The sequence below is a fragment of the Triturus cristatus genome, chromosome 10 (genome assembly GCF_964204655.1).
Source record: "Triturus cristatus chromosome 10, aTriCri1.1, whole genome shotgun sequence".
NCBI classification, from domain to species: Eukaryota; Metazoa; Chordata; class Amphibia; order Caudata; family Salamandridae; genus Triturus; species Triturus cristatus.
In genome coordinates this window covers 1,095,026,805-1,095,050,027 of record NC_140593.1, presented here as the reverse complement: position 1 = coordinate 1,095,050,027, position 23,223 = coordinate 1,095,026,805, and the positions used below count along the sequence as shown (strand labels likewise).

Below are 23,223 nucleotides of genomic sequence, written 5' to 3'. Positions count from 1 at the left end.
GTACATTCTTATCCATGCTAGGAAGCTGCTACTGCACCTCACCAGACTATGAAGAGACCAATGCTTGATAGAACCTTATATCTGTATGCATCCGCACAGGCTATTTCCCTGGTGCTCTGGGAAGAGAGTCAACTGACTGTGTTGTGGAAAACCCCTTTCCCCACATAGTTCCCTGCAGTAAAGTTCTTGACTTCCCCTATGTGCCATTTCCCATTGTGAGATTGTACGTACACTTGGTGTGAATATAGACCATCTGCTGAAGGAATAGTGCTGTCCTTGAGGGTACATTGTATGTGACACAAGTTGGTGGGTCTCAGCAAATGGGTTGAGTCTATTCGAGCTTTCCTGTCCTTAGATCAGCTCCTAGGCTGCACCTAGGAGACCCCAAAGACCAGGTATCTGCACAGGTCAATGCACAGGCAGAAAATCAGTTGGCTGCACAGGTAGCCCTCACCTCAGATTTACCAAGCTCGAGCTTAACCCTATTTCGAATGGATGCCTGTGACATCTCATTCCACCTCCTACTGACTGCTTCCTTCTCCCTTCAGTGTAGAAACCCTTGACAAAGGCCTGCAAAGCAACTCAGTGCTCTAGGTTTAAGAGTTTTGAAAGTGGCCCCCTTTTTAATGCAACTGGCCGTTCGCCAGTGCCCTTTGATTGACATAATCAGTGGCCTTCTAGAGCAAATATCTTGCAATCATCTTGACATCAGAAGACAGCACTGCAGCATTACCTGGAAAGAGGGCTTGTACCAGGGCCATGACATTGTGTCTCAAACAGTGGCAAAACAAAACTTGAGGGGGCCACTGTACATGGAGGGGGGCCCCCATGCTCTGGACCAAGCCAGGAGCTCTCAGGCCATGGACCCGCCAACCATCCACAGTACCAGAGGAGAGCCCCTGAAGCCCCCCCCCCTGCACCCCAGGGGCTGAGGGGGCCAATGTTACACCACTGGTCTCAAATGATCAGCTAAATCTTGTGAACATTGCTCAAGTGAGGTGTATAAATGCCACAGGTGTTGGATGTGACTTTGTTTCATTTAACAAGGTTTTTTACACTTTGTGTAGACTAAACTATTTGCATTATTTGCCCATCCAATAACTCAGTGTTGGAACCCTTTTGTATGCCATGGAGGGGTCATGGGTTATTAGGATCAGACGAATCGTGTCTATGTAACTACCACATATGTAGTACCATTCTCAAGTACCGACTTCATGATCCTTCAGTTAGAAAGGGCTCCAAATCTCAATGCTTACAATGTTGTCTTTGGTGCTGGAAATCATATTATTGTAAAATAAAGGCTGTATGTTCAAAACTTCTAAGCTACCCATTGCACAAAATATAACTATATAAAAGCAAACTGGAATTTTCAATGTTTTAATGAATTAAAGAGTGCAGTCATAACCACCCACCATTCAGTGTTGTAATAGTTAAGTATGTGGTCTGTTAGAATGAGGGCGTTTCTAGGAGGATGGAATGTGCCTTTATATAAGGGCTGCCCAGCTAAGGTTACCACACTCAGCAGCTGGTCGAGCACACAGTGGATTTCTCTGGTTGTCACCATGACTGTGCTAAACTTTCTTCTGCAAAGCATGAGCACCAGCTCTCTGCTGTGCTTAGTCACTTGTATAGTACTTTTATTTTATTTTTGGAATGACTCTAAAAAGTCAGTGCTCAATATGCCCCCGGGACCCGCCCCGCTGCCTTTCATTGGTAACCTCAACGTGGTGGATCTCAAGAACATCCACAAATCTTTAATGGAGGTAAGAGTCACGTGACTGCGGGCGCAAAAACATGGCGCCTAGAATTTATCATTTATCTTCACCTGCACTAGATATTAGCTAAACTCATGCCTGCAAGGTATATTTCTTTGAACTATCACAACAACAACGTTTTTAAAAAACTTATTTTTAGAGAAATGGTGACCATTTTAGTGTCCACTGCTTCTTTGTACTCATGTATGTTCAAGTTTGGACAGTGTATGAACTGTGTACTTGCTGTCAATTTATAGAAAGACATAGAAGCTTGAATCTGGAAGTGTGTATTTAAGGCACATGTAGTATCTACCTGTTTGTCTGCTATCTAAACCACTGTTTAGTTTAAAAAACCCTCAACACTGAAAATTATTATGTTAAAATGTGGCTATTATTTTCTACTCCTTTCATTTGATCTGGTTGACAGAAAAGCGAATAGGTAAAAACGTGTGAAGTCAACATATGTTAACATGGATTGTTCCAATGGGTGGAGCATTCTTTGTGGATTATAATAATAGCTAGTGGAGTTTAATAAGAAACAACTTTATTTATCAGAGATCACTCATTTGTCTAAATTAGTAAGAGCTTCCTTTTCTTTTTAGTCCCTCATTCCGAGTTACATGGTACTGGGGGAATGGCAAAATCCACATGAGAATTTCCCTACCCTTACCAAGGAGTAAATCAACCCCCAGTACTATGAAATTACAAGTTAAACAAATAGAAATTGCCAGGTAGGAGCCATTTTTTTTTAGTTTGTTACCCACACAGAATTCCCAATTCCGAGAGGTTTAATGGATATATTTACTACCAGTTATGAGTGAGTGGTAAATGCGTGCATGTACCCTGGTTGGGTGGTCAATTTCACTCTGCTTGACTCTCAATGAGGGTCAAAGAGTCTTATGGCTCCCTCTGCCTGTAACACACAAGTGTGGTTGTGTGCTCACTGAGCTATTTTTACAGTTCCTATGAAGGCAACTAATACATGTTTACCATATACTTTTTAGTGCATCTGTACAAGCTGTATACCACAGTAATTTATTGTGCTGCGAGCACCTCTGATGCTAATTTGCAAAATGAATATGAAATAGAGAAATGGAAAATATTTTTTAGCAAGAGAAACATAAATCCAGGAAAATTAATGAGCAAAATATTGTATCGGATACAGCAGCAGCTCCCTTGCTATGGTGGGGGAGCGTCATCACAACCCCTCCCCCCCCCCAGCAACCTCAAATGTTAAAAAATAAAACAATAATAAAACAGGTTTATTATCGTTTTAATTTTTTAAGTTCTAAGGGCTGAGACTTGGTGGCGGGGCCATGGGGATGTCAGTCAGTGTGGTTTGGTCGGCCGTCTTAAGGTTGGCCAAACCGACATGCGCACTGAGCTGTCTCCAACCTGAGCTGTGTTGCTGTGTTGGAGAGAGCAAGCACAGTCTCCCAGTCTCTCTGGGAGCATACACCCAGGCAACTCAGGCCAATCCTGACTCTGCTCTCTTGCTACAAGCAGTATGAGAGCAGCATCAGGGTTGGCCGTAGGGGAGTCTGGGAGCCTGCACCCAGGCAACTCAGGGCAATCCTGACTCTGCTCTCATGCTACAAGCAGTATGAGAGCAGCATCAGGGTTGGCCGTAAGGGCGTCTGGGAGCCTGCACCCAGGCAACTCAGGCCAATCCTGACTCTGCTCTCTTGCTACAAGCAGTATGAGAGCAGCACCAGGATTGGCCGTAGGGGAGTCTGGGAGCCTGTGTTGAGCCAGAGAGAAGCAGAAGAGCGGTGATGTGGTGGACGGCAGGTAAGTTCTTTTTTTCTATTTTTAATGTATTTTCGTAGTTGATTCGCCACTCCACTGCCCCCCCCACCTCACCACTCTGCCATGACACCAGCCGCTACTGCCTGAATGTTCCAAGTCCGGCAGTACCACACATGCACAGTTTTCCATTGAGGTTATTGTGTTCAGAGGCACACTATTTCTTGTTGAAATGTATATCGCTTGCTGGTTATGGTGCAATTTACATGTATTATATGTAGATGGACAGAGTGTAACACTACTAAGTGTCAGGAGAGCACATAATTCACAAGAGATGAAGCCTTGAATGAGACCTAATGCATCCCCTTCCTCAACAGTGGTATAAATAGCATATTATACTTTGCACATCCGCATATATCGCTTATGCCATGGCATTTTTCCATCTTACTTGATTTCACAAAAGATATTTAATAAACACCAGGACACAAAGGGTGAAATGTCTGCACTATGGTGAATTCACACTGTAAAGTCCTTGTGACTATTAGAAGAGAGTTGTTTCCATGTGTAAAGTAATTGCAACATACAATCTGCAAGGCAGTCAAAAGTGTTTTTCTCATGTCAGTTTTGCTGTACTGTGATAATAAACTCACTTTTGACTTTCTCACTGTAGTAATAAATGCATGCGTTTATCATAACCGATGCGCAAAATGATGTGTAGTGGGCCACATATATTTTCACTGCCATGACATACAAAAGTGTAACACTGAGTAGAAAACAAGCGTCCAGCACACAGGTCATAAAAATAAAATGTGCACCTCTTTTATCCTTGGCCTCTAAACTACCTTCTTAAATCTACTTCTGTAGCTCAGTTTCATGGTGATCTTTGATCACAAAATTGTTCTTCTTGTAGCATGCCTTTCCAACCGTAGTCTAGCAAACATACGTTACAAATCTGTTGGGTAAGTGTCTCACCATGAAACTATTTTAGATTAAAGTAGAAGTCCTTTAAAAGAGATGTAAAGCATTTCAAATTCTTGGTATTAGGGTGCCCTCTTCAAGTAATTGCTGATTTGGGAACACAGCTTTGTAACTATGAATTTGCATGACTACGAGAAACAACACATCATCTGGACCAATAGGTAGTCACTTTTCCATCCTGTTAAATTACATAATTCCTTTAATGGTGTTTTTTTATCCAACTGATTCAGTCCACTTTCCATCGATGCCCTGTTATTTTCCTTCTTTACTAGAAACCCTGAGTTTTTTTCAGCCCACCCAAGGAAACAAAATCTTTCATGACCCACCCCTACAAAATATCAAGTATTCACAATATGCAAGCAATTGTCCCAACCGAACCAGCTAACTCCATAGTACTTAACAGACTGGAAAGGTGCAATCATCTATCAGTGGGCCTCCCCAAACATACCTTTCACCTGCTCTACAAGGTACTTAACTTTGCAATAAGAGCCCTGTGCAGTCTTTCTAGGCAAACCCCAACCTCATAATATCACCACAAATCTGGTTGTCTGTCTACCAGAAACAGGGCCATCTACATGCTATTGACTGTACATCTACTCCTCTGACATCCCTTCTACTCTCTGACATGGTACCTAACATCTGATTGACATGATCACTTAGCCGCATCCAAGCTGCTCTGTGACACTTCTAGCTTCTTGATCATTCATCTTCTTGACCCGCTACAGTGGAACTTCCTACCACCAGGTATCCGTGGAAGCCGCTCCCTCTGGGAGGTCAAAACACCATTAATATCCCCTCTCTGGCTCCTAGGACAACATGAGAGACTATTGTCCCACTCACCTTAAACCAAAAATTCAATTGATATTGCTTGTCTCATTTCCTATAGATGTGTACTGTTTTCACAAGTAATATGCCTCCACTTGGTTAATAAATTCCACATTGTTTTGATTCAATGGTAATCACCTTGCTCTATTGTTCTACATACTGCTATAGCTTCTTATGTATAATGTTTCTGTTCTAATTGCTACAACTACTGCATCAATAATCATTAGATAAATACATTATTAAGTAAATAAATAAGTAAATAATATGGAAGCAAAGCAAAGCACTTATTTCCTAATTACATATATTTTAGATGTTTGCTTCAATTGTAAATTTTCTATTTCTACAAATTAAACAAAAACATAATGTTTGCTAATCCAACACTGTTGTCATATGCATGAATTCTGGTGGAGTTCCCATTCACAGACATGTGTTGTTACATAACATGATATTGCATCCTCCTTGTCTAAAAGAGTCTGTAATATGTTATTTTCATAAACTAGTAGGCAACATATATGTATCTCCTAAAGTGGACTATTTCCAAGTGCTGGACATTTGATTCCTTCTTTTGGATCTGAAAGACCAAAGTGAATGGGAAAAATTGAGTTTCTTTTGTAGGTAGCTTATGTAGCGCGATTTAAGCAAAGAAAACTAAAAATATAAATGTCTAAATAAAAACTCTACTTTTAATTTAAGCCAGTGCACATTGCATCTGTCATTGACTTTGTTGTCAGATCTCCCCAGCTTTCCCTACCCATTCCTTTTTAGCCACCTGAAGATGCAGCACTTGTTTCTTGGTGATACCTAAGTGGAGGCTATTGGAATTGTCCAACCTGGAAATAACCAGCGAGTCCACCACTAGCTTTCTAAATTTGCTATGATCTGCTTTACAAAGAAGTCACACCTCTGCACCTGTATATGTACGCTTTCGTATGGGTGTAGATCTAAGATTTTATGCAATTGACCAAAACTTTCCAGTAGTACTTCTGGAAAGCTGCACCAGTTGCAGATGAAGCTTAGCGTGTTCCTTTCTTGAAAAGGAACTTAAACCAGCCCAGGACCCAATATACGACCATTTCCATGTCAGAATGGGTCAGAGTGCCCATTACTGTTTTTCCCTTCCTGTTTAATATCATACATAGTTATTTTGCCATTGGTATTGTATGAGATAAGTTGTTATATGACATGACGTTACTATATAGAATAATCCATTATATGATAATAATATTAGGTTTATTATGTGATACATGTACAGCTATGCAATACATACAGTTTTATTCTTCTTTTTTCTTTCTTCTCTCTTACCTTTTCCTCTCTTCTCTATCTTCTTCTGTTGTCGTCCTTCTTCTTCCTTTTTTTCTCAAAATACAAAAAATGTGATATCATAAGTGCAGAATTATGATATTATCTTAATATGTTTATTGTACAATTTCCTCTTTCGTATTTTAGGTATTATTTATTTTTGCCTTTTCTGTTAGTATTCTATTTCATAACCTGCTTTTTCACTCTAAGCAACAGATAATTCTATACATTTGTATTTCACTTTATTAAAGCTTTTATTAAACTAAAAAAAACAATGGGTCAGAGTGAAGTTGGTGGGTGTTGACAAACTGACACCATTTGAGGACGTTCCACAACTTGAACTACTTAAGCTGTTGCCTATTATAACAACATTTTGGGGTAATATATATTATGGAGGACTAAATCAATTTGGGACTGCTAGGTCATATTTTGTGAATACCTAGTAATCACAAAACCTGCCTTTTCCAATGAGAAAAGTATTTTTACAACCATAAATGGCTTTGTGAATCGGACTGTTAGAATATCTTTGTGTTGATGAGAATTTGCATCTGAGGAAACCCGAAAACACACTTTTAATGCACTGTTTAGACCTCAGCCCAACCATGGGGCATATTATCAACGGCCAGCGATAATTATCGCTGGCCGTGCTTACCGATCATAATATTACCGCAGGCTATCTCTGGAATTTATCGCCCTGGTAGTGCGTTATTAACAACGCGTTTCTCCAGGGCGATAAAAATTCCAGAAATAGCGAGGTTATCGCCTTTTGCAGGGAACATCGCTGGTTTTCCAGCGATGTTCCCTGCAAAACGGCGATAACCTTGCATGATTCGACCCACAGGGTCGTATCAGCATAATCCACCCCCTATGTTAGTGATGGCTAAGTCAGGATTTTAGCAGACGTTAGATTTTTCACCAAAATCTAACGTCTGCTAAATTCATGTGGGCTGCCTTGTAAATATTGCGATGTAAACATCAGCAATATTTGCAAGGTAGTCCATCCGGGGTACGCCCAGTAACGCCCACTTTGCATCTCATTGGAGATGCAAAGGGAGGCGTTGGGAAAAAGGGTGCTAACGTGCGATTATGCATGTTAGCACCCTCTTGTAAATAGGGCTCTGGTTTTATCTCCGCTTTTTTGGCTTTGTAAGCCAAAAAAGCGGAGATAAAGCCCTTGTAAATATGCCCCCCTATCAGTACTTGCTGCTCTCATTCCAGAATGATCCTGCAGCAAGATCTTCCACCAAGCTATCTGTGTATGTGTGTGAGTGCGCCCACACACCCCACCAACATGACACAACCATCACACAGTATGTAAAAGGCCAAGGAGAATTTCTTCAGGCTTGGGCAAAATATTAATCATGCCAGGGCAATATGTGTAATTTCTGGAATTTAACATGCTGCTTGCAACGTGAAATTCCCAAAATTATGCCATTATGCCACGTCACATGTCGCTTCCAGTATGGCAATCAGAATTACCCAATAAACCACGTATTTGTGCACACGTGGGCCTTCAATTTAGTTAGGAAATTCAAGGCTCTACAAATAGAGGGGAGTAACAACTATCTGTTAAGTACAACCCTTAGATTGGACATCGTCCCAAAAAAAACGAAGGTGCTCCCTATAAAGGTTTGGTATCCGAAACAGCTGAGGACAAAAATCTCTGAGAAATACCTACATTTATAGAAGGCTCTCCAACACAAACATAGGGAATTTACTGTTGAAAAGGTACTCTCAGATTTGTTTACTGTGGTATAAGGATATAATTAAAGAGGATGTTGCATGCCTAAAAGTCGGACTTAAGGTTTTTAATAACACTCAAGATAAAAATAAGAACAAGAAGTACTCCAGGACTACCTGGTTTGATGTAGAATGTAAACTTTTAAAATGAAGAATAAGAAAGCTTGAAAGCTATATAAGGTTCTCTAGAAATAAAGTGGGTATATGTCTTCACAATCTAAGGACAGAGTTAAAAAATATAGTAGCAAGTAGTGGAAAGTAATGCTCAACCAATAGAGTTAAAAAATGTAAGGGAATTCTGGAGGCTGGTACAGAATAGGATAGAAAAAGCCCAGGAGAAACTGACGGGTTCAGTGAGAGAGGGCGCTTGAGTGGAATTCCTGGAGGACGTCTACAACAAAGATGCTATAATCACCCAGGGCCCAATAAAATGTCTTGTTAATAAAGGAATAAAGGAGAGGTTCTCAGCACCAATAATTAAGAAAATAATCGAGATGCTAAAACTTACAAGGGCAGCTGGACAAGATAACCTAATGGCAGTAATAATGAAAATAAACATTGCCTGGTGGACCAACTTGCTCCACTTCAGTTTCCAAGAAAATCTTCCTGACAAGATGTTTTCCGGATAGTTGGAAGGGAGCAGTTATTAAACCCATGCATAAAAAAGGCGCTATGCCATCCCTGGAAACTATCAGCAAATAAACCTGCTTGATGTGAGTTGGAAATTTTTCGCACAAATACTTTTGGGGACATTGAGGGACTGGGCAGATGCAAACTCAATCATTCCTCAAGAACAAGGTTTTAAGGGAGCGCACTCGACAACTGACCATTGCTTTAGTCCATGGACCTTAGCCAAGGAATCAATAGAGCAATGTGGAGGGCTGTATTGTTGGTTCGCGGACTGTAGCTCTACATTTGATTCAGCTGACCAGGCCTTATTAGGGGAGGCGCTAAATAGTTATGGAATCCTGGATGGTCGGCTCCTAATCTTACAAGAACTTCACATGGATAAGTGGGCCCAGGTGAAGTCTTCTGAGATTTAGATGTGGGGTAAAACAAGTCTTGATGTCGGATGTTCACGGGACATTGCTAAATAAAGATAAAACCTGGAAATGTTAATTCAATATGAAGGGAAATTTAACACATATTGTGGTAGACTGCTTGTGGTTTTTAAATCAGTAGACAATGTTATTAAAACCAGTTAAAAAAAGTATGATAACAGAGATAGGGAGCAAGCAATTAAATTATTCCTGGAAATAAGATTTCTGGATTCCACTTGTGCCATGGGGCGATTTTTAATGTATGTAGATACATTTTTAGGAGCAAATTGACTTTTTTAAGAAGGATGAATTGGGGCTTTAATTAAGTATTAACTGGGGAGTGATTTTTAACCACCTGTGCAAAAAGTCTTAGGTAAAACCAGACCAGTCTATGATAGGATGAATTGTGATTTTAATCAAGTCTTATTGTGGGCTTCGCCCGATTTTAACCATTGATTCTACATGTTATACATGTGTTTTGTAGTGCGTTGTTTGAAAGACTAAGGTCTAAATAAACATATGTTCGACTGAGTTTAATTACACTGCTGTTCACGGCCAACATATAGACCAGGAGCGCAGGAACAATGCAAACAATCAGCATGCCTGTGGCTGTTGTTTGCTGCACTTGTGTGTTTTTTGTGCTTTTTTATCACAAAATGTTTCCTCCTGTCAAAAATTGGCGCAAAGATGAATTTTGCATTAAAATATAGCACTAAAAGACAGATGTGCCTTTCACATATAAACATGGAGTTTTATGGGAATTTCCCAAAATTTCATGTAATTACATTAAGGCAAATCATGTGAATTTCACACATCATCTACTTTCTATGCCAACCATGTCATGTTTAGCATGCATTTATTTGAGTGTAGTCAAATGCCAAGTAAGGCACCAACCATCAAACTACAAGCTCTGTTCAATCACAGATGTTTCCAGAGTATCCCACAGCAGATGATATTTCTTTCTGTTGTGCAATTCTTTCTAGATTGGCATGCTGGGTAGCACAGACATTAACAGCAAGGAGTAAATGTGTATGTTTTAGGTGTGCATCACCTGCTTTATTGCAATCAGCCATCTAATCATTCCATGGTAAAGGCTCGCTGAGCCCAGAATCCGTCTTACCTCACCTCCCTTCATAATGTTTCCTTTACAATTTGCTTCTACATTAAATGAGATATGCCTGAACTTTCAGAGTAGTATATCTGGAAAGTTGTGCCAGACAAAGATTTCCAGGCGTACAACTGGGAATGTCATGTGACAGTTCTATTTCCACAATACATATCTGTGCACAGTGTACAATTACACCATGTTGAAAGGCAGCTTGCAGTTCTAATGCCCTTTTTTGTTTGTTATTTTGTGAGTCCCAGACTTTGCAACCACAGTACCCTTTTGTAAATCCAGCCTAATGTCACTGAACATGACTTTTCTTTCTGTTTAATATATGTCTGACTTGAGCAGTTCTCATTCTATCCATATTTTTTGTTCCAGCTCTCTGAGACACATGGCAATGTATTCACCGTTCATTTTGGACCCAAAAAAATGGTGGTGCTGACTGGATACGAAACCATAAAGGATGCTCTCGTTAATCAGGCTGACGACTTTGGAGACAGAGCGCAAATACCAATTTTTTCAAAAATAACTCAAGAGTATGGTAAAGCAACAGTTCGTAAATAATTTCTTTGCAGAACTCCCTAATTTCCTAGCAGGCTCCCTTGACTTTACTTGATCTTTGTTTCCTCACACAAGTGTTCATTTTCACATGTTGGATAGGTCCAAAAGGATCAAGGTGTATTCAGTGAAAGATGATGGTTAGATGTCTTTAGAAGAAACTTTTAGATTAAAGATGTTTGAAAATGTAACCCTTACATCACTGAGTACATTTGATCAATAAATGCCAATTTTCAGGATAGCCACATAAAGTAAATTTGCAAACAGTAGGGCCTATTTACAAAGGGAAATTTACATCTGTAGATTTACGCATGTGTAAACTTACTACTGCACTTAATAGTAACTTTACACTGTTTTTCCATTCAGTGTTCACCTTTCGTGCGGAGATCACCCTATGATAAAGTGTAGGTGAAAATAATAAAGTTTAATTGTGAAATAAAAATGTAAGTCAAGTCAAAAGTAATGTTTATTTAGAACATAGTCTTTAAACAACAATAAAACCCCATTGTGAATATTAAACAATACAGATACAGACTCTTCTCCATTTTCTTTAAAATTAATAGTCTATAAGCGGAATGGTAACGGCACGGATATCCCACACATGTGACACAATAACATAATTAATCAATATAACCAGTTCAATTCAATCCCCTGAAAATTAATAACATTTAATTCAATTTTATATTAATTATAACAGGGCAAAGTGCATTTTAATAAAACTCAATCTTAAAATCGTTATAACATTCTCAGTTTCTTCTTAAAGAGACCTTTTATGGCTTTCATATAGTTTCCAATTGCAATAGCGATCTCAAGATTAGGCATCTCTGTAAGTAGGGCTACTGCCTGTTCTCGTGACTTTGTTTCATATTTTAAAAAGATTGGACATAGAATTAATTTCCGCTGAGCTAAAACTGAATTATAATCTTCTAAAATATGCAAAATATCACATTTTGTTCCCAGCATACAGTTGCAATTTGCATCTGGCTGAATCCTTTCTGCTTTAATTTTCTCATTTGTCAGCCAGGGGTCAATGCCAATTCTTAATCCTAAAATTTCACATCTGAGCCAATAGTTGGGTAATGTATCCAGGTAAGAATACCAGGCTTCATTCAACCAAGGAGTTCTCATACATTGCACTGATGTTTTCGTTCTCAGATACTCCATATCTACATTTCTGGACAATGTGATCTGAGTGTGCTCTTAGTAAATTCTGCATGCAGTGTTTGTTGACAGATTCTCATTTTTAGGTTCTTACCTACAGTAAGCAATTTATTTCTAGTTGCCTTAGCCCATTTTAGGTTACTAGACTGAATCTCATCTCTGCACCATTGTGAGACCTTCTGCACTACTCCGGGGTCCTGGCGTTTCCAAAACCTCACTAAAACCACTTGAGTCTGTATGCTTCATGCTATTGTTCCTAACTCAATTCTAATGGCCTGGATCATTGCTGAGCTCGGTTGTGACAACAAGGTTTTTAAACACTTCCCTTCTTCTAGGTTCCAACCGCTTTTACCACTTAGGTAGAGGACTTCGCCATATAGTACTTGCGGGAGTATCATTGCACAATATGCCTTTAATAACGGTCTGTGGGACATATCTCCATATTCTCGATAACATTTTTTCAGCCCACAGATTGATGTAAAGGCTTTTGCTTTCTGCGCTTCTAAGTGCGTATGTCACTTTAATGCACTATCGAGCGAGATCCCAAGATGTCTATACTCACTTACAATCTCTAATTTCATGGGGCCTAAAAAACAACTGAAGCTCGTATCTCTTTTCCCAAAACATACATTTTTAGTTTTTTCATATTTACATCTAAAAACTTTGCCTCACAGTACTCTCTAAAAGCTTTCAGTTTTCTGTGGAGGCCTAACTCAGTTTGGTCGAGAATCACCAAATCGTCTGCATACAATAAGCATGACACTTTGTTCCCCTTCATTCTGGGACTGGCTCTTCTATCAACCTCTAGTATTGCTGGTAAGCCTGCTAGGAATATGGCAAAAAGCAAGAGGGCCAAGACGCAGCCCTGTCTTAGGCCGTTTTCAATTGCTTTTTTCGGCATCAAGGACCCCCCCTTATCCTTAATAACCTGTGCCCAGTTTCCTCTATGTAGCTCTTTTTCTATAGCCAGTAAGCCTTTCGTAATATTATAATTTTCCAAAGACTCCCAAAGGCATTTACGGTCAACAGAATCAAATGCGGCCCGAAAGTCCACAAAGCAACAGTATATCTTCCCTTTTTGCTCTATTGACTTTCGCGCCACTGCCTATAGGGCAAAACAGTGGTTGACAGTGGAGTGACCTTCCTTGAAGCCCTACTGTTCTACCCGCACAATTGAAAATTGCTCCACCCAATCCTTAAGTATACTCAATATTATTTTTGCGAAGACTTTTTCCCCAATATCCAACAAATTAATTAGTCTATAGTTTTTCGGAGCTTTCATGTCACCCTTCTTGTGCACCGGTCTAATTACTGCTCCCTTCCAATTTTTAGGGATTTTTCGTGTATCCAAGATAACTAAAAACATGTGGGACAAAAATTCTGCCCACCAGATCAATTGGGACTTTATTATGGAAGCTGGGAGGTTATCGGGTCCAGCTGCCCTGGTTAGCTTTAATTTGATTATCGTATTTTTCACATTCAATACTGAGAAATCTGGTTTTTAGACCTTCTACTAATCCACTCCAGTTTTGCATCACTCCTTCTTCTGATGTCCTACGAGAGCCATACAATTCCTGCAGATATTCTTCCCATGCGGCCTCTTCTACCACACAATTTATAGCTCCCACCGGGGGTTCTGCAGCTGCCTGTATCAGCTTCCAAAAGTGGCGTATATTCTTTGTTTCGATAGTTTCTAACAGCCTTCCTCAGCATTTTTCTTTATAGACTCTTTTTGAGCTACTAATTAGCATTTTGTATTCTCTTCTCAATTTTTTAAGATATATAACTCTGTTCAAATCATAATTAACACCAAGCCTACGTGCTTCTCTCCTTATCTCCCGCTTCATTTTTAAGCAGTCCACAGAGAACCATTTTACTTGCCTTACTGGGATTTATCTGGATTTGTTGCATGTATTTTCTCATTTTTTAGTTCAATATAGAGGCATTGCACAACCTGTTCTATTTTTTCCTCATACCATTCTAGGTTCAGCCCATTTTCACTTCCCAAATTTGGCTTCTATTGTAGTATTGACAGCTTTGCTATATATTCATCTGTTAGCCTAGTTGTCACTCGCCTAGGATACTCCACTTGTTGTAAGATTACTTTATTTTGTGGGCTCGGGTATACATCAAAAATTTCAAACTGCAGGGGGTTATGATCACTACCTTCCCTATGGCAGACCCAAAACTCCTTAATTAAGGCAAAGCTCCAGGCAGACGTGAACACGTGGTCTATAGGGTAATTTTGTGTGCCTATTGTAAAGGTTTTCTTGATTTGATTTGATTGATTGATTTGATTTAGGATTTCTAGAGCGCGTAGCTACCCTCGGGCGTCCCAGCGCTAACGTAAAAGCTTGACAGTACTCCTGGGGGTGGATTATTGGGGGAACAACCAGGTTTTCAGCAGTCTGCGGAATGAGAGAAGATTATTTTATTTTCGGATGTTAAGGGGAGGCTGTTCCAGAGCTTAGAAGCGTTATAAGAAAAGCGGCGACCGCCAGCACGAGCTTTCCTTATTCTGGGAACGCTTGCTAGGACCAGGGTGTCCGATCTGAGCTGTTGGGATGATTTGTGTGGCTTGAATAGGGGTCTCAGTATTGGTGGGCCCTTGCCTTGTAGGATTTTGTGGGAGATGCACAAGGCTTTGAAGGAAATGCGTTCTTGGATGGGAAGCCAGTGAAGAGCTTTGAGGGAGGGTCTAGCTGAGCATCTAGATTTTGTTCCAGTCAGAAGTCTTGCTGCAACGTTCTGGGTATGCTGCAGTTTTTTTATGGCAGCTATAGGTGCACCCAGGTATAGGGCGTTTCCGTAGTCCAGTCTTGATATAATGAGGCCCTGAATCAAAATTTTCCTGGACTGGGGGGGAATGAGCGGAAGGATCTTACGGGCTGCTCGCATGAGCCCAAAGCAAGTCCCGGTTGTCTTTCTTGCTTGGGCTCTGAAGCTGAGATCCTGGTCTAGCCAGAAGCCAAGGCTTTTGATTTCTTGTTTTGGTATGGGGGGGGAGCCCATGCTAGCTGGCCAGGCAAGGGTTTTGGGGAGTTTGTTTGAGTTGCCCAGAAGCATGATTTTGGATTTCTCTCCGTTGAGTTTGAGCCTGGAGTCGCCCATCCATACAGATATGTTGTGCAAGCAGGAGACTAGATTATCCATTGATTGATCGTCCTGGTTGATGGAGACGTCTAGTTGTGTGTCGTCAGCGTACATGACCACCTTTATGCCGAATGGAGAGACGATGTCATCCAGAGGGGCCATGTAAACATTAAAAAGTGTGGGACTCAGGGAGGAGCCCTGAGGGACTCCACAGTTCAGGGGGAGAGATTTAGAGTGGCCGTGGCTATCGGCTACTTGGAAGGACCTGTGTTCCAAGTAAGATTTTAACCATGCCAAAGCGGTCTCTGAAATGCCCGTTTTTTGGAGGCGGTGTAGAAGAATGGTGTGATCCACCGTGTCGAAGGCAGCACTCAAGTCCAGGAGGATCACTGCCACTGATCCTCCCGCGTCTAGAATGGACCTTGTCTCCTCAGTCACTGCCAGAAGGGCGGTATCAGTCCCCTGTCCAGGTCTGAACCCTGTCTGTGAGTGGCGAAGGAGGTTGTTAGACTCTAAAAAAGTTGAGAGTTGTTCATTTACGATTCTCTCTGCCACTTTGCTAATGCCTGGTAGGAGGGAGATGGGTCTGAAATTAGAGGGGTCCAATGGGTCTAGGTGAGGTTTTTTTATGAGTGCGCGAACTACCGCATTTTTCCAGCTGGCGGGGACTGTGCCGCAGGAGAAAGAGGCATTTATCAGCCTCGTGAGATGGGGAGCTATCGTGGGGGCTACTAATTTAAGTTTGCTCATGGGGACTGGGTCATCTGGGGATCCACTCTTCACACGGTTGAGAGTGTCCAGCAGCCTCTCGGTGGAGACGGGAAGGAAGGCTCTTAGTATTGGTGCGTCTGGGTCGATGGGCCCAGCTGGGAGGTCGGTTGAGGGATCGGTGTTGGGGAAAGTCATTGTGATTTTTAAGATTTTAGCAGAGAAAAACTCAGCGAGTTGGGTACACCTGGCACCGGTGGGATCGGCGGCTGGTTGAGGTTCAGGGACTTTCAAGAGACTTTTTACTACGCGATAGGTCTCCCTGGAGGAGTTAGAGGCAGCCATTATTTTCTCTTCGTAATAGGAGGCTTGTGTCTTTTTGATAAGAAGTTTGTATTGTTTCATAGCCGATTTATAGGTTTCTTTGTTGTTAGGGGTCCAATCTTTTCTCCAGATACGTTCCAGTTTTTTGCATTTTTTGCGGAGATCTCGTAGTTCCGAGGTGAACCAGGGGGATTTGTATGAGTTCCTCTTACTAGGGAGCAGTTTAGCGGGGAGAACTGCGTCCAGAGAAGATTCTATCCAGTCTCGGAATTGGATGTCTGCTAGCGAGGGATCTTGGCTCAAGGTAGGGGTGGAATCTATGAGCTGGTGAGTCCAGGCATCCGTAATTAGTTTATTCCACGGGCGCGACGGCGCTTGGGGTGGACGGCTGGGGCTGGTCTGACTGGTGGTAGGGATATTGAGGAAGATAATGTGGTGATCAGCCCAGGGAATAGGAAGGGGAGAGGAGGTGAAAAGTTCTTGAATATTTGAAAAAATGGGGTCCAAAAGGTGGCCCTTTTTATGAGTGGGCAGGAGGTTTTTCAAGGAAAGGCTGATTGCTGAGAGATCTTCCTTGAGGTCTTCCGCTATTTTGTTCCCAGGATCGTCAAAGTGGATGTTGAGATCTCCAAGCACTGTGAAGTTGGACGATAGACGGGCTAGGGAGGTGGCGGTCTCTACCAGAGAGTTAGGGAACTGTTCAAGAGGTCCCGGGGGTCTGTATATAAGTATACCCGACAGAGTTTTTTCCAGTGAAAGATGTAGGGAAAATTGCACATTTTCACAATTGAGGATTGGACTGTCCTTAAGCTGGCAGGTAAGGTGGGCTTTTGTAATTATTGCAAGTCCGCCTCCTGATCCTTGCGGTCTATCCAGATGTTTAATTGTATAGCCTGGAGGGAGGACTTGGATTATATCTGGGTCAGATGCGGAATTAATCCATGTTTCCGTGAGGAACAGTACTTCAAGATCGAAGTTCTGAATTAGTAAGTTTATTTCGGTACTGTGTTTGGGGAGTGATCTACAGTTGAGTAGAGCCATTTTGATTGTCTGTACTTTAGGGGTTGACTGCGAGGTGAGTTTTTATGCACAGTGTTTACATTTGTTGTGCTGCTCTTCTGGAGAAATTGAGTGGAGACAGAGATCAGGGGAGCTTGTTGCTAGTTTCCTAATAGTGTCTGATGAGTAGGTAATGGGGGCTACAACGAGAGGAACAGGGGTGCTGGGCTCTGGGCACGAACTGGCGCGGACGGGCGCAGACGGGCTTGCCTTTGGCGCGCCTTAGGCGCGTTGGCGGCGCGCCCGCAGCGCGCGTCCGCTGCGCGTCCGGTGGAGGCACATCCTTATGAGGATAGTAGAAGGGGCATGTCCTAAGGGCGGATGGCGTGGCCTCACTTCCCTGCAATATGGCGGCAATTAGTTGACAGGTCCGCGGCAGCATTTAGATCGGCTGCGCGGTATGAGAGCAGCTCTAAGGAGAGGCGAGTGCTCAAGAAAAATGTGCAACACCAGGTGAATATTTTTAAAAAACAGCTATTCAATTCAGTGCTTTTTAAAAGAAACGGTGATCGTACCTCCTGGCTTCCGCCTCAGGAGTGTTTGTGTCAGGCTAATGCGGCTTGTTTACTCAGCGCGTCTTATATAGTCTCCAGGGGGGCGTGGCCTAAGGGCGGTGGGCGTGGCCTCACTTCCCTGCAATATGGCGGCAATTAGTTGATAGGTCCGCGGCAGCGTTTAGATCGGCTGCGCGGTATGAGAGCAGCTCTAAGGAGAGGCGAGTGCTCAAGAAAAATGTGCAACAGCAGGTGAATATTTTTTAAAAACAGCTATTCAATTCAGTGCTTTTTAAAAGAAGCTGGACAGTTGAATTCGGACCTACCATTTAGGCAAAATAGGCTCTTTGTCCCCAAATAATTTTCCAAGTTTATATCTTGGTTTGAGGAAACACATATTGGGAAGGTCGCTAATCTTATATCAAAAGCCTCCAGGATTTCCCTATACCAACGGTCTACCTTCTTTGCGTTTAATTTATGATTGAAATCACCCATCATTAAAATTATATCTGTGCCGTATTTTTCACATAAGGTATCTATATCATCTTTAAAATATCCCAACTCAGCAACATATTCCTCTGGGCATTTACACGTCTATGAGGGTCACGTTTTCGTGCTTTTTGTCTGTAACCAACAAAGATAACCTGCATGCAAGGAGCCATTTACATTTTACGAAAAGTGATGTCACATTCTTCACTACTTTTGTAGACAGCAGGGTCATAATCCCACCTGCCGGGCGCCCAAACCTTTTTTTCTTTGCTGGGCGATGGAGTTGGATAAAGCCGTCAATTATTGGGGTTTTGTCGCACAGCCAAGTTTCCTGTAAGCATATGAACTCGGTAAGTATTCTTGTTTTGTCAATTCTCCGAGACCATTTATATTCCAGGATACAAACTTGAGGCTGTGCGACACCCCATTATCCTATTCCACATCATCTAAATATCCTTCTTCCCCAAGCTCCACATTATACCACTGGGAGGCTGCTTCTTTCGCTCCAATCCCCCCAGAATTTACCAATATCAGAGTTGTTCAGTATTATATTGAGGTTTCCAGCACCTTCTCCATCTATTTCCAATAACCTAACCTGTCTCTTCCCAAGTCCTGCATGGCACTTTAAGAAGCCTCCGCCTAGTTGGCCGGTCCCCTCTACTTCTTCCTCGGGGTTCATCCGTATTCCTTCCTTAGATACCTCTCACTCCGCTTTCCCAATTGCCATCTTTACCAGGCCTGATTAAACTAACACCCTGGTAATTTCCTTCCCTTCACAGTTAGTTTTAAAACCCACCTGTCGTAGGTCTTTAGTGCCAATTCCTATCAAACTCGGGCATTTTGAGAATGAGTGTAAAAGTTAGGGGTGAAATCTTCCTTGCTCTTTTCTCCCCCTTCTCTACTTGTACAGGTTCAAAATATAACCACTTGTTCCCAACTGCCTCTTTTCCCAACTTAGGAGTTGATATATGTGGCTGCCCGTTGTTCTTCCTAGTTGCTGCCATGAATTTGTTGCTTACTTTTTTCCTATCTCTTTGTTGGGGGTCTTTATCAAAGTTTTTTTTCGAAGTAAGTGATATATGGCTTGCTCTATTCAAATGCAGGGGTGGTTTCAATTGCACCTTTTTTAATACCACTCCGATCCCCTTCTTCATTTCTTTTTTTGGTCCCTTGATCCCTCCTATTTCCCTAGGGGTCCTGGTGGGCACCGACTCTTGAGTAGCAATTTCTGGGATGACTTCATCATCCGTCCCCCTTTTCACAGCCTTGCCTTCCCTCTTTTTTTGTACCTTCCTTCCTATTAGGCTCCTAAAAATAGAAGACCTATATCTAGAAAATTCGCCCCTTCTTTTTATCAACATTGGACATCTTGAAATGTAAACATTATGTGAGTCTTTTGGTAGATTTAAGACCTCGGCAGAGGCTGGGGGCTGCGGGTCTGGGACTGGTCTTATCATAGTTGGCATTTGGCCCCTGATTCCTTGCAGCTCCCCCTCAATCTTATGTAGACGCATTTTGTATGTTTTTAGAATGTCATTATTTAACATTGTAACTTCCAATAACCCTTGTATGGTTCTTTGCAGCATCAACATTGTGTCCAACATTGAAAAGGAAGGGGTTGCTGAAATGTCTAGGTCTAGTGTAGAATTTCGCCCAGCATGTTCTTTTGGCTCAGTTCTCTGGGTACCAGGCTGCTCTTGGCTCACATTTAGTTTTAGCCTTGTTACTGTGCCCGAAGCATCCCTCCAGTTGGTACTTGAACCCTCGCTGTTAATCTCCAATGGGTCTAGGACCATTAGTTCCTGATCCTGCAGAGAGAAGACGCACGGGGATGAGGACAGCGGAGGTGCCATTACCAAGTCGTTTTGGCTTAGGGGCGATTGATTTGCGAGAAACGATGACTCCAGTATTTGCTCACAAAGATCTACTGAGCCATTCACATTCGCTTTCAGCTGTTCAGCCTCTATATCCTGGGACTTCGTTGGTAAAGTCACCTTTTTAAAATGTTTTCCCACAAAGTCATTTATTGACTTTGAGGCTTGCATGCCCCCTTTGTTCCCCTGATCAACTTCCTTATTTGCTCTCTTCTTCGGTGCTCTTTTAGCCCTTTCTCTGGGGCTCTCCAGACTCTCTCCAGAAGCCCTCTGCTCCATGGAGAGCTCTCTCGATTCAAGTTTTTGCTCCGTGCGGGTTTTATTCTTCCTAGGGGAAGCACACTTCTTATGGAAGCTATTTAGTTTGTTTTTTCTTTTTACAAGCCAAGACCAGTATAAATTCGAGCCAGTGGGGACCAGCTATGTGAGCAATGGCAATGGCAAAGCGCACAACAGAGGATTCACTAACTTGGCTGGTAGGCAGTACACTACAAGGCTGCCTGGGTCATTCTCAGCTAGAGGTGCCCAAGCCCTTTTCTAGCCACCCCACAGTTTTAGACTTTCTGCTTCAGCTCTGATCGGCTCTTATCAGACTTATCAGATTGCCCCTGCTCCAGGCCCCTGCTCCAGCCCCCGGGCTCACCTCTCAATGCTGGCACCGGTGGACAGCGTGCAGCGTCTGCCACTGCCTGACTTCACTGCCTTGTTTCAGCCTTTTCACAGCAACTCACAGCGCAACGTTTCTCCACTGATCCAGAAACCCGGGGGCACTCCCTGCTGTCACAAACTCGTCAGCAGACTGTTGTTGCAGGATTGTGCCGCAATCAGAAATAGGTCACCCTCAGCATAGTCGCGGTCGTGGTTGGTCCCGGGTCTGATCCTGGGGCGTGTTGGGCTGCTGCGGCTCGGTTTTCGGCCCATTTTTTGGCTGATATTTGACTCGTTTTCGGTCGTTTTTGGCCGATACTCAAATTTTCAACGTCTCCTGTAGTTCGCGGCTCCCGCAGCTCCCGTGGCCCCTCCTCCTTGCGTCAGGCATCAGGCATGGTGCAGTTCACCTAACAGCCACCTCACGATGTGAATGCGTCAATGTAAAGTCTGTACAGCCCGGTAAATTAACCTAAAATAATCATAATAACTTAGAAACAAAAAAGTTACATTAGCTTGTTACATTACATGTTTTATAAAAGATTCAAATATATATATATATATATATATATATATATATATATATATATATATATATATATATATATATATATATATATATATATATATATATACACACATATTGACATAATAATACAATATATTACTTTAATTTAGAATTGTTATTTAAAAATTGTAAAAATCCCATTTTCACTATCATTATTAGATTTAATTAACATTCAGTAAATGTTATTAAAACTTATTTGTTTAAATAATTTTAATTAATTTTAATTTTTAAATTAAAAGTTGTATTTAATTATTCAAGAAAAATCAAATATTTATTATTTAATAAAATGTTTGTAAACAGAATATATACACATTAACTCATGCCCTAAATTAACTATAACTGACACTCCCAGCACGCACAGTCTTGTCATCAATCATGTCATTTCAAATGTTGCAATGATGTTATGAATGATGTTATAGTTAGCTTGGAGCACAAGTTATAGTTATAGTTACTAGAGATAACTATAACTTGTGAATTTCGTTTTTTTAATGTAAAATGTAATGTTGTCATTTAAATTTTCACCTAACTATAATGTTACTTTAACCTTTTCTTTTTTCAGGGGATTGCTCGGATTTTTTAACTAAAAGAAACATTTTATTACCATATGCAAACCCGACACCCCGCGGTGCATGGTCTTCGGCTGTGCGTGGCGCAGTGTTGGTCACCGGGCATGGCCTGTGGCCAGGCCCTGTGTATAGTTCCGCCCACACCCAGCCAACCCCCCCATGCATGGCCTTTGGCCATGCACATCATGGGGTTGTCCGCATGGCCTGGCTTGCGGCCTACTCCCGCAGCCAACAAACACTCCACATGAATTAGGGTTGGCCCCAGGGTCTAGCCACACTGTTATGTTATGTTATTTATCGCTTGCGTACCTGAGGGTGTTTTGGCACTGCCTGCAGAGAAGGACAGTTTAGAATTAGAATCGTATGCTGAGTAAAAAAAAATTCAGAGCAAAACAAAGTGGATTGTTGACTAAAAATCCATATTTTAGGGGCTTTCCTAAAGTGTAAAATATTGGTCGATTCCTTCAGTTTAAGAGGAAGAGAGTTCCACAGTTTAGCTGTGCAAACTACAAAACGTTTATCTCCTCAAAGGTGTTTTTCTAAATTTCGGAACTACAACATTTTTTCCAGCCACAGAACGTAGTAGCCTGGTGGGAATGTACCAATCAATAGTTCAGTTTAGACAGGACTTGTGCTCTAACGACTTGTTTGAAGATTGGTAGGAATGAAGGGGAGAATTTTCCTGATTAGTTTTAGGATGTAAGAGGGAGAAGATTCAATTTGTTTGATCAGGCTGCTGAACATCAGCCTATTGTCGAAGATGATGCCAGGGTTCCTTACTTTTTCAACCGGCTTTGGCAAAGCACCCTTATCCCAGGGCCACCAGCTGGGGGACCAGAAAAAGTTATTATTTCCTGAATTAAGTTTCAAACAGTTTTGATTCATCCAGTCACCAATGCTTTCCATGCAGTTATGGAATTTGACAGCCGTGTGGTCTGGGTTGTCTGAGACCGAGACCATAATTTGGTGATCGTCATCTTCGGAAATAACTGAGAACCCAAACGATTTTATAAGTATGGTCCATAGTGTGATGTATAAATTAAAAAGAGTGGGACTGGGTGATGCCCCTTGTGGGACACCACATGGAAGGGTGAAGAAATTAGATGCATATTCATGCATTTCTACACAAGGCTCACATTGTGGCAAGAAAGATGTAAAGAGGGCGAGGGAAGATTCTCTGTTCCCAGCGAA

The 23,223-nt window shown here is 41.8% G+C and overlaps 1 protein-coding gene across 1 annotated transcript in view; it reads left to right on the top strand.

Moving 5' to 3' along the window:
• The first annotated feature begins 1,562 nt into the window (after positions 1-1,562).
• LOC146796630 (cytochrome P450 2K1-like) overlaps positions 1,563-23,223 on the top strand; it is a 76,193-nt gene continuing 54,532 nt past the window's right edge. Inside the window, exons 1-2 of the mRNA XM_085629299.1 lie at positions 1,563-1,763; positions 10,869-11,031. Of these exons, the coding sequence (XP_085485425.1) occupies positions 1,563-1,763; positions 10,869-11,031 (364 nt within the window). The remainder of the gene's footprint in view (positions 1,764-10,868; positions 11,032-23,223) is intronic.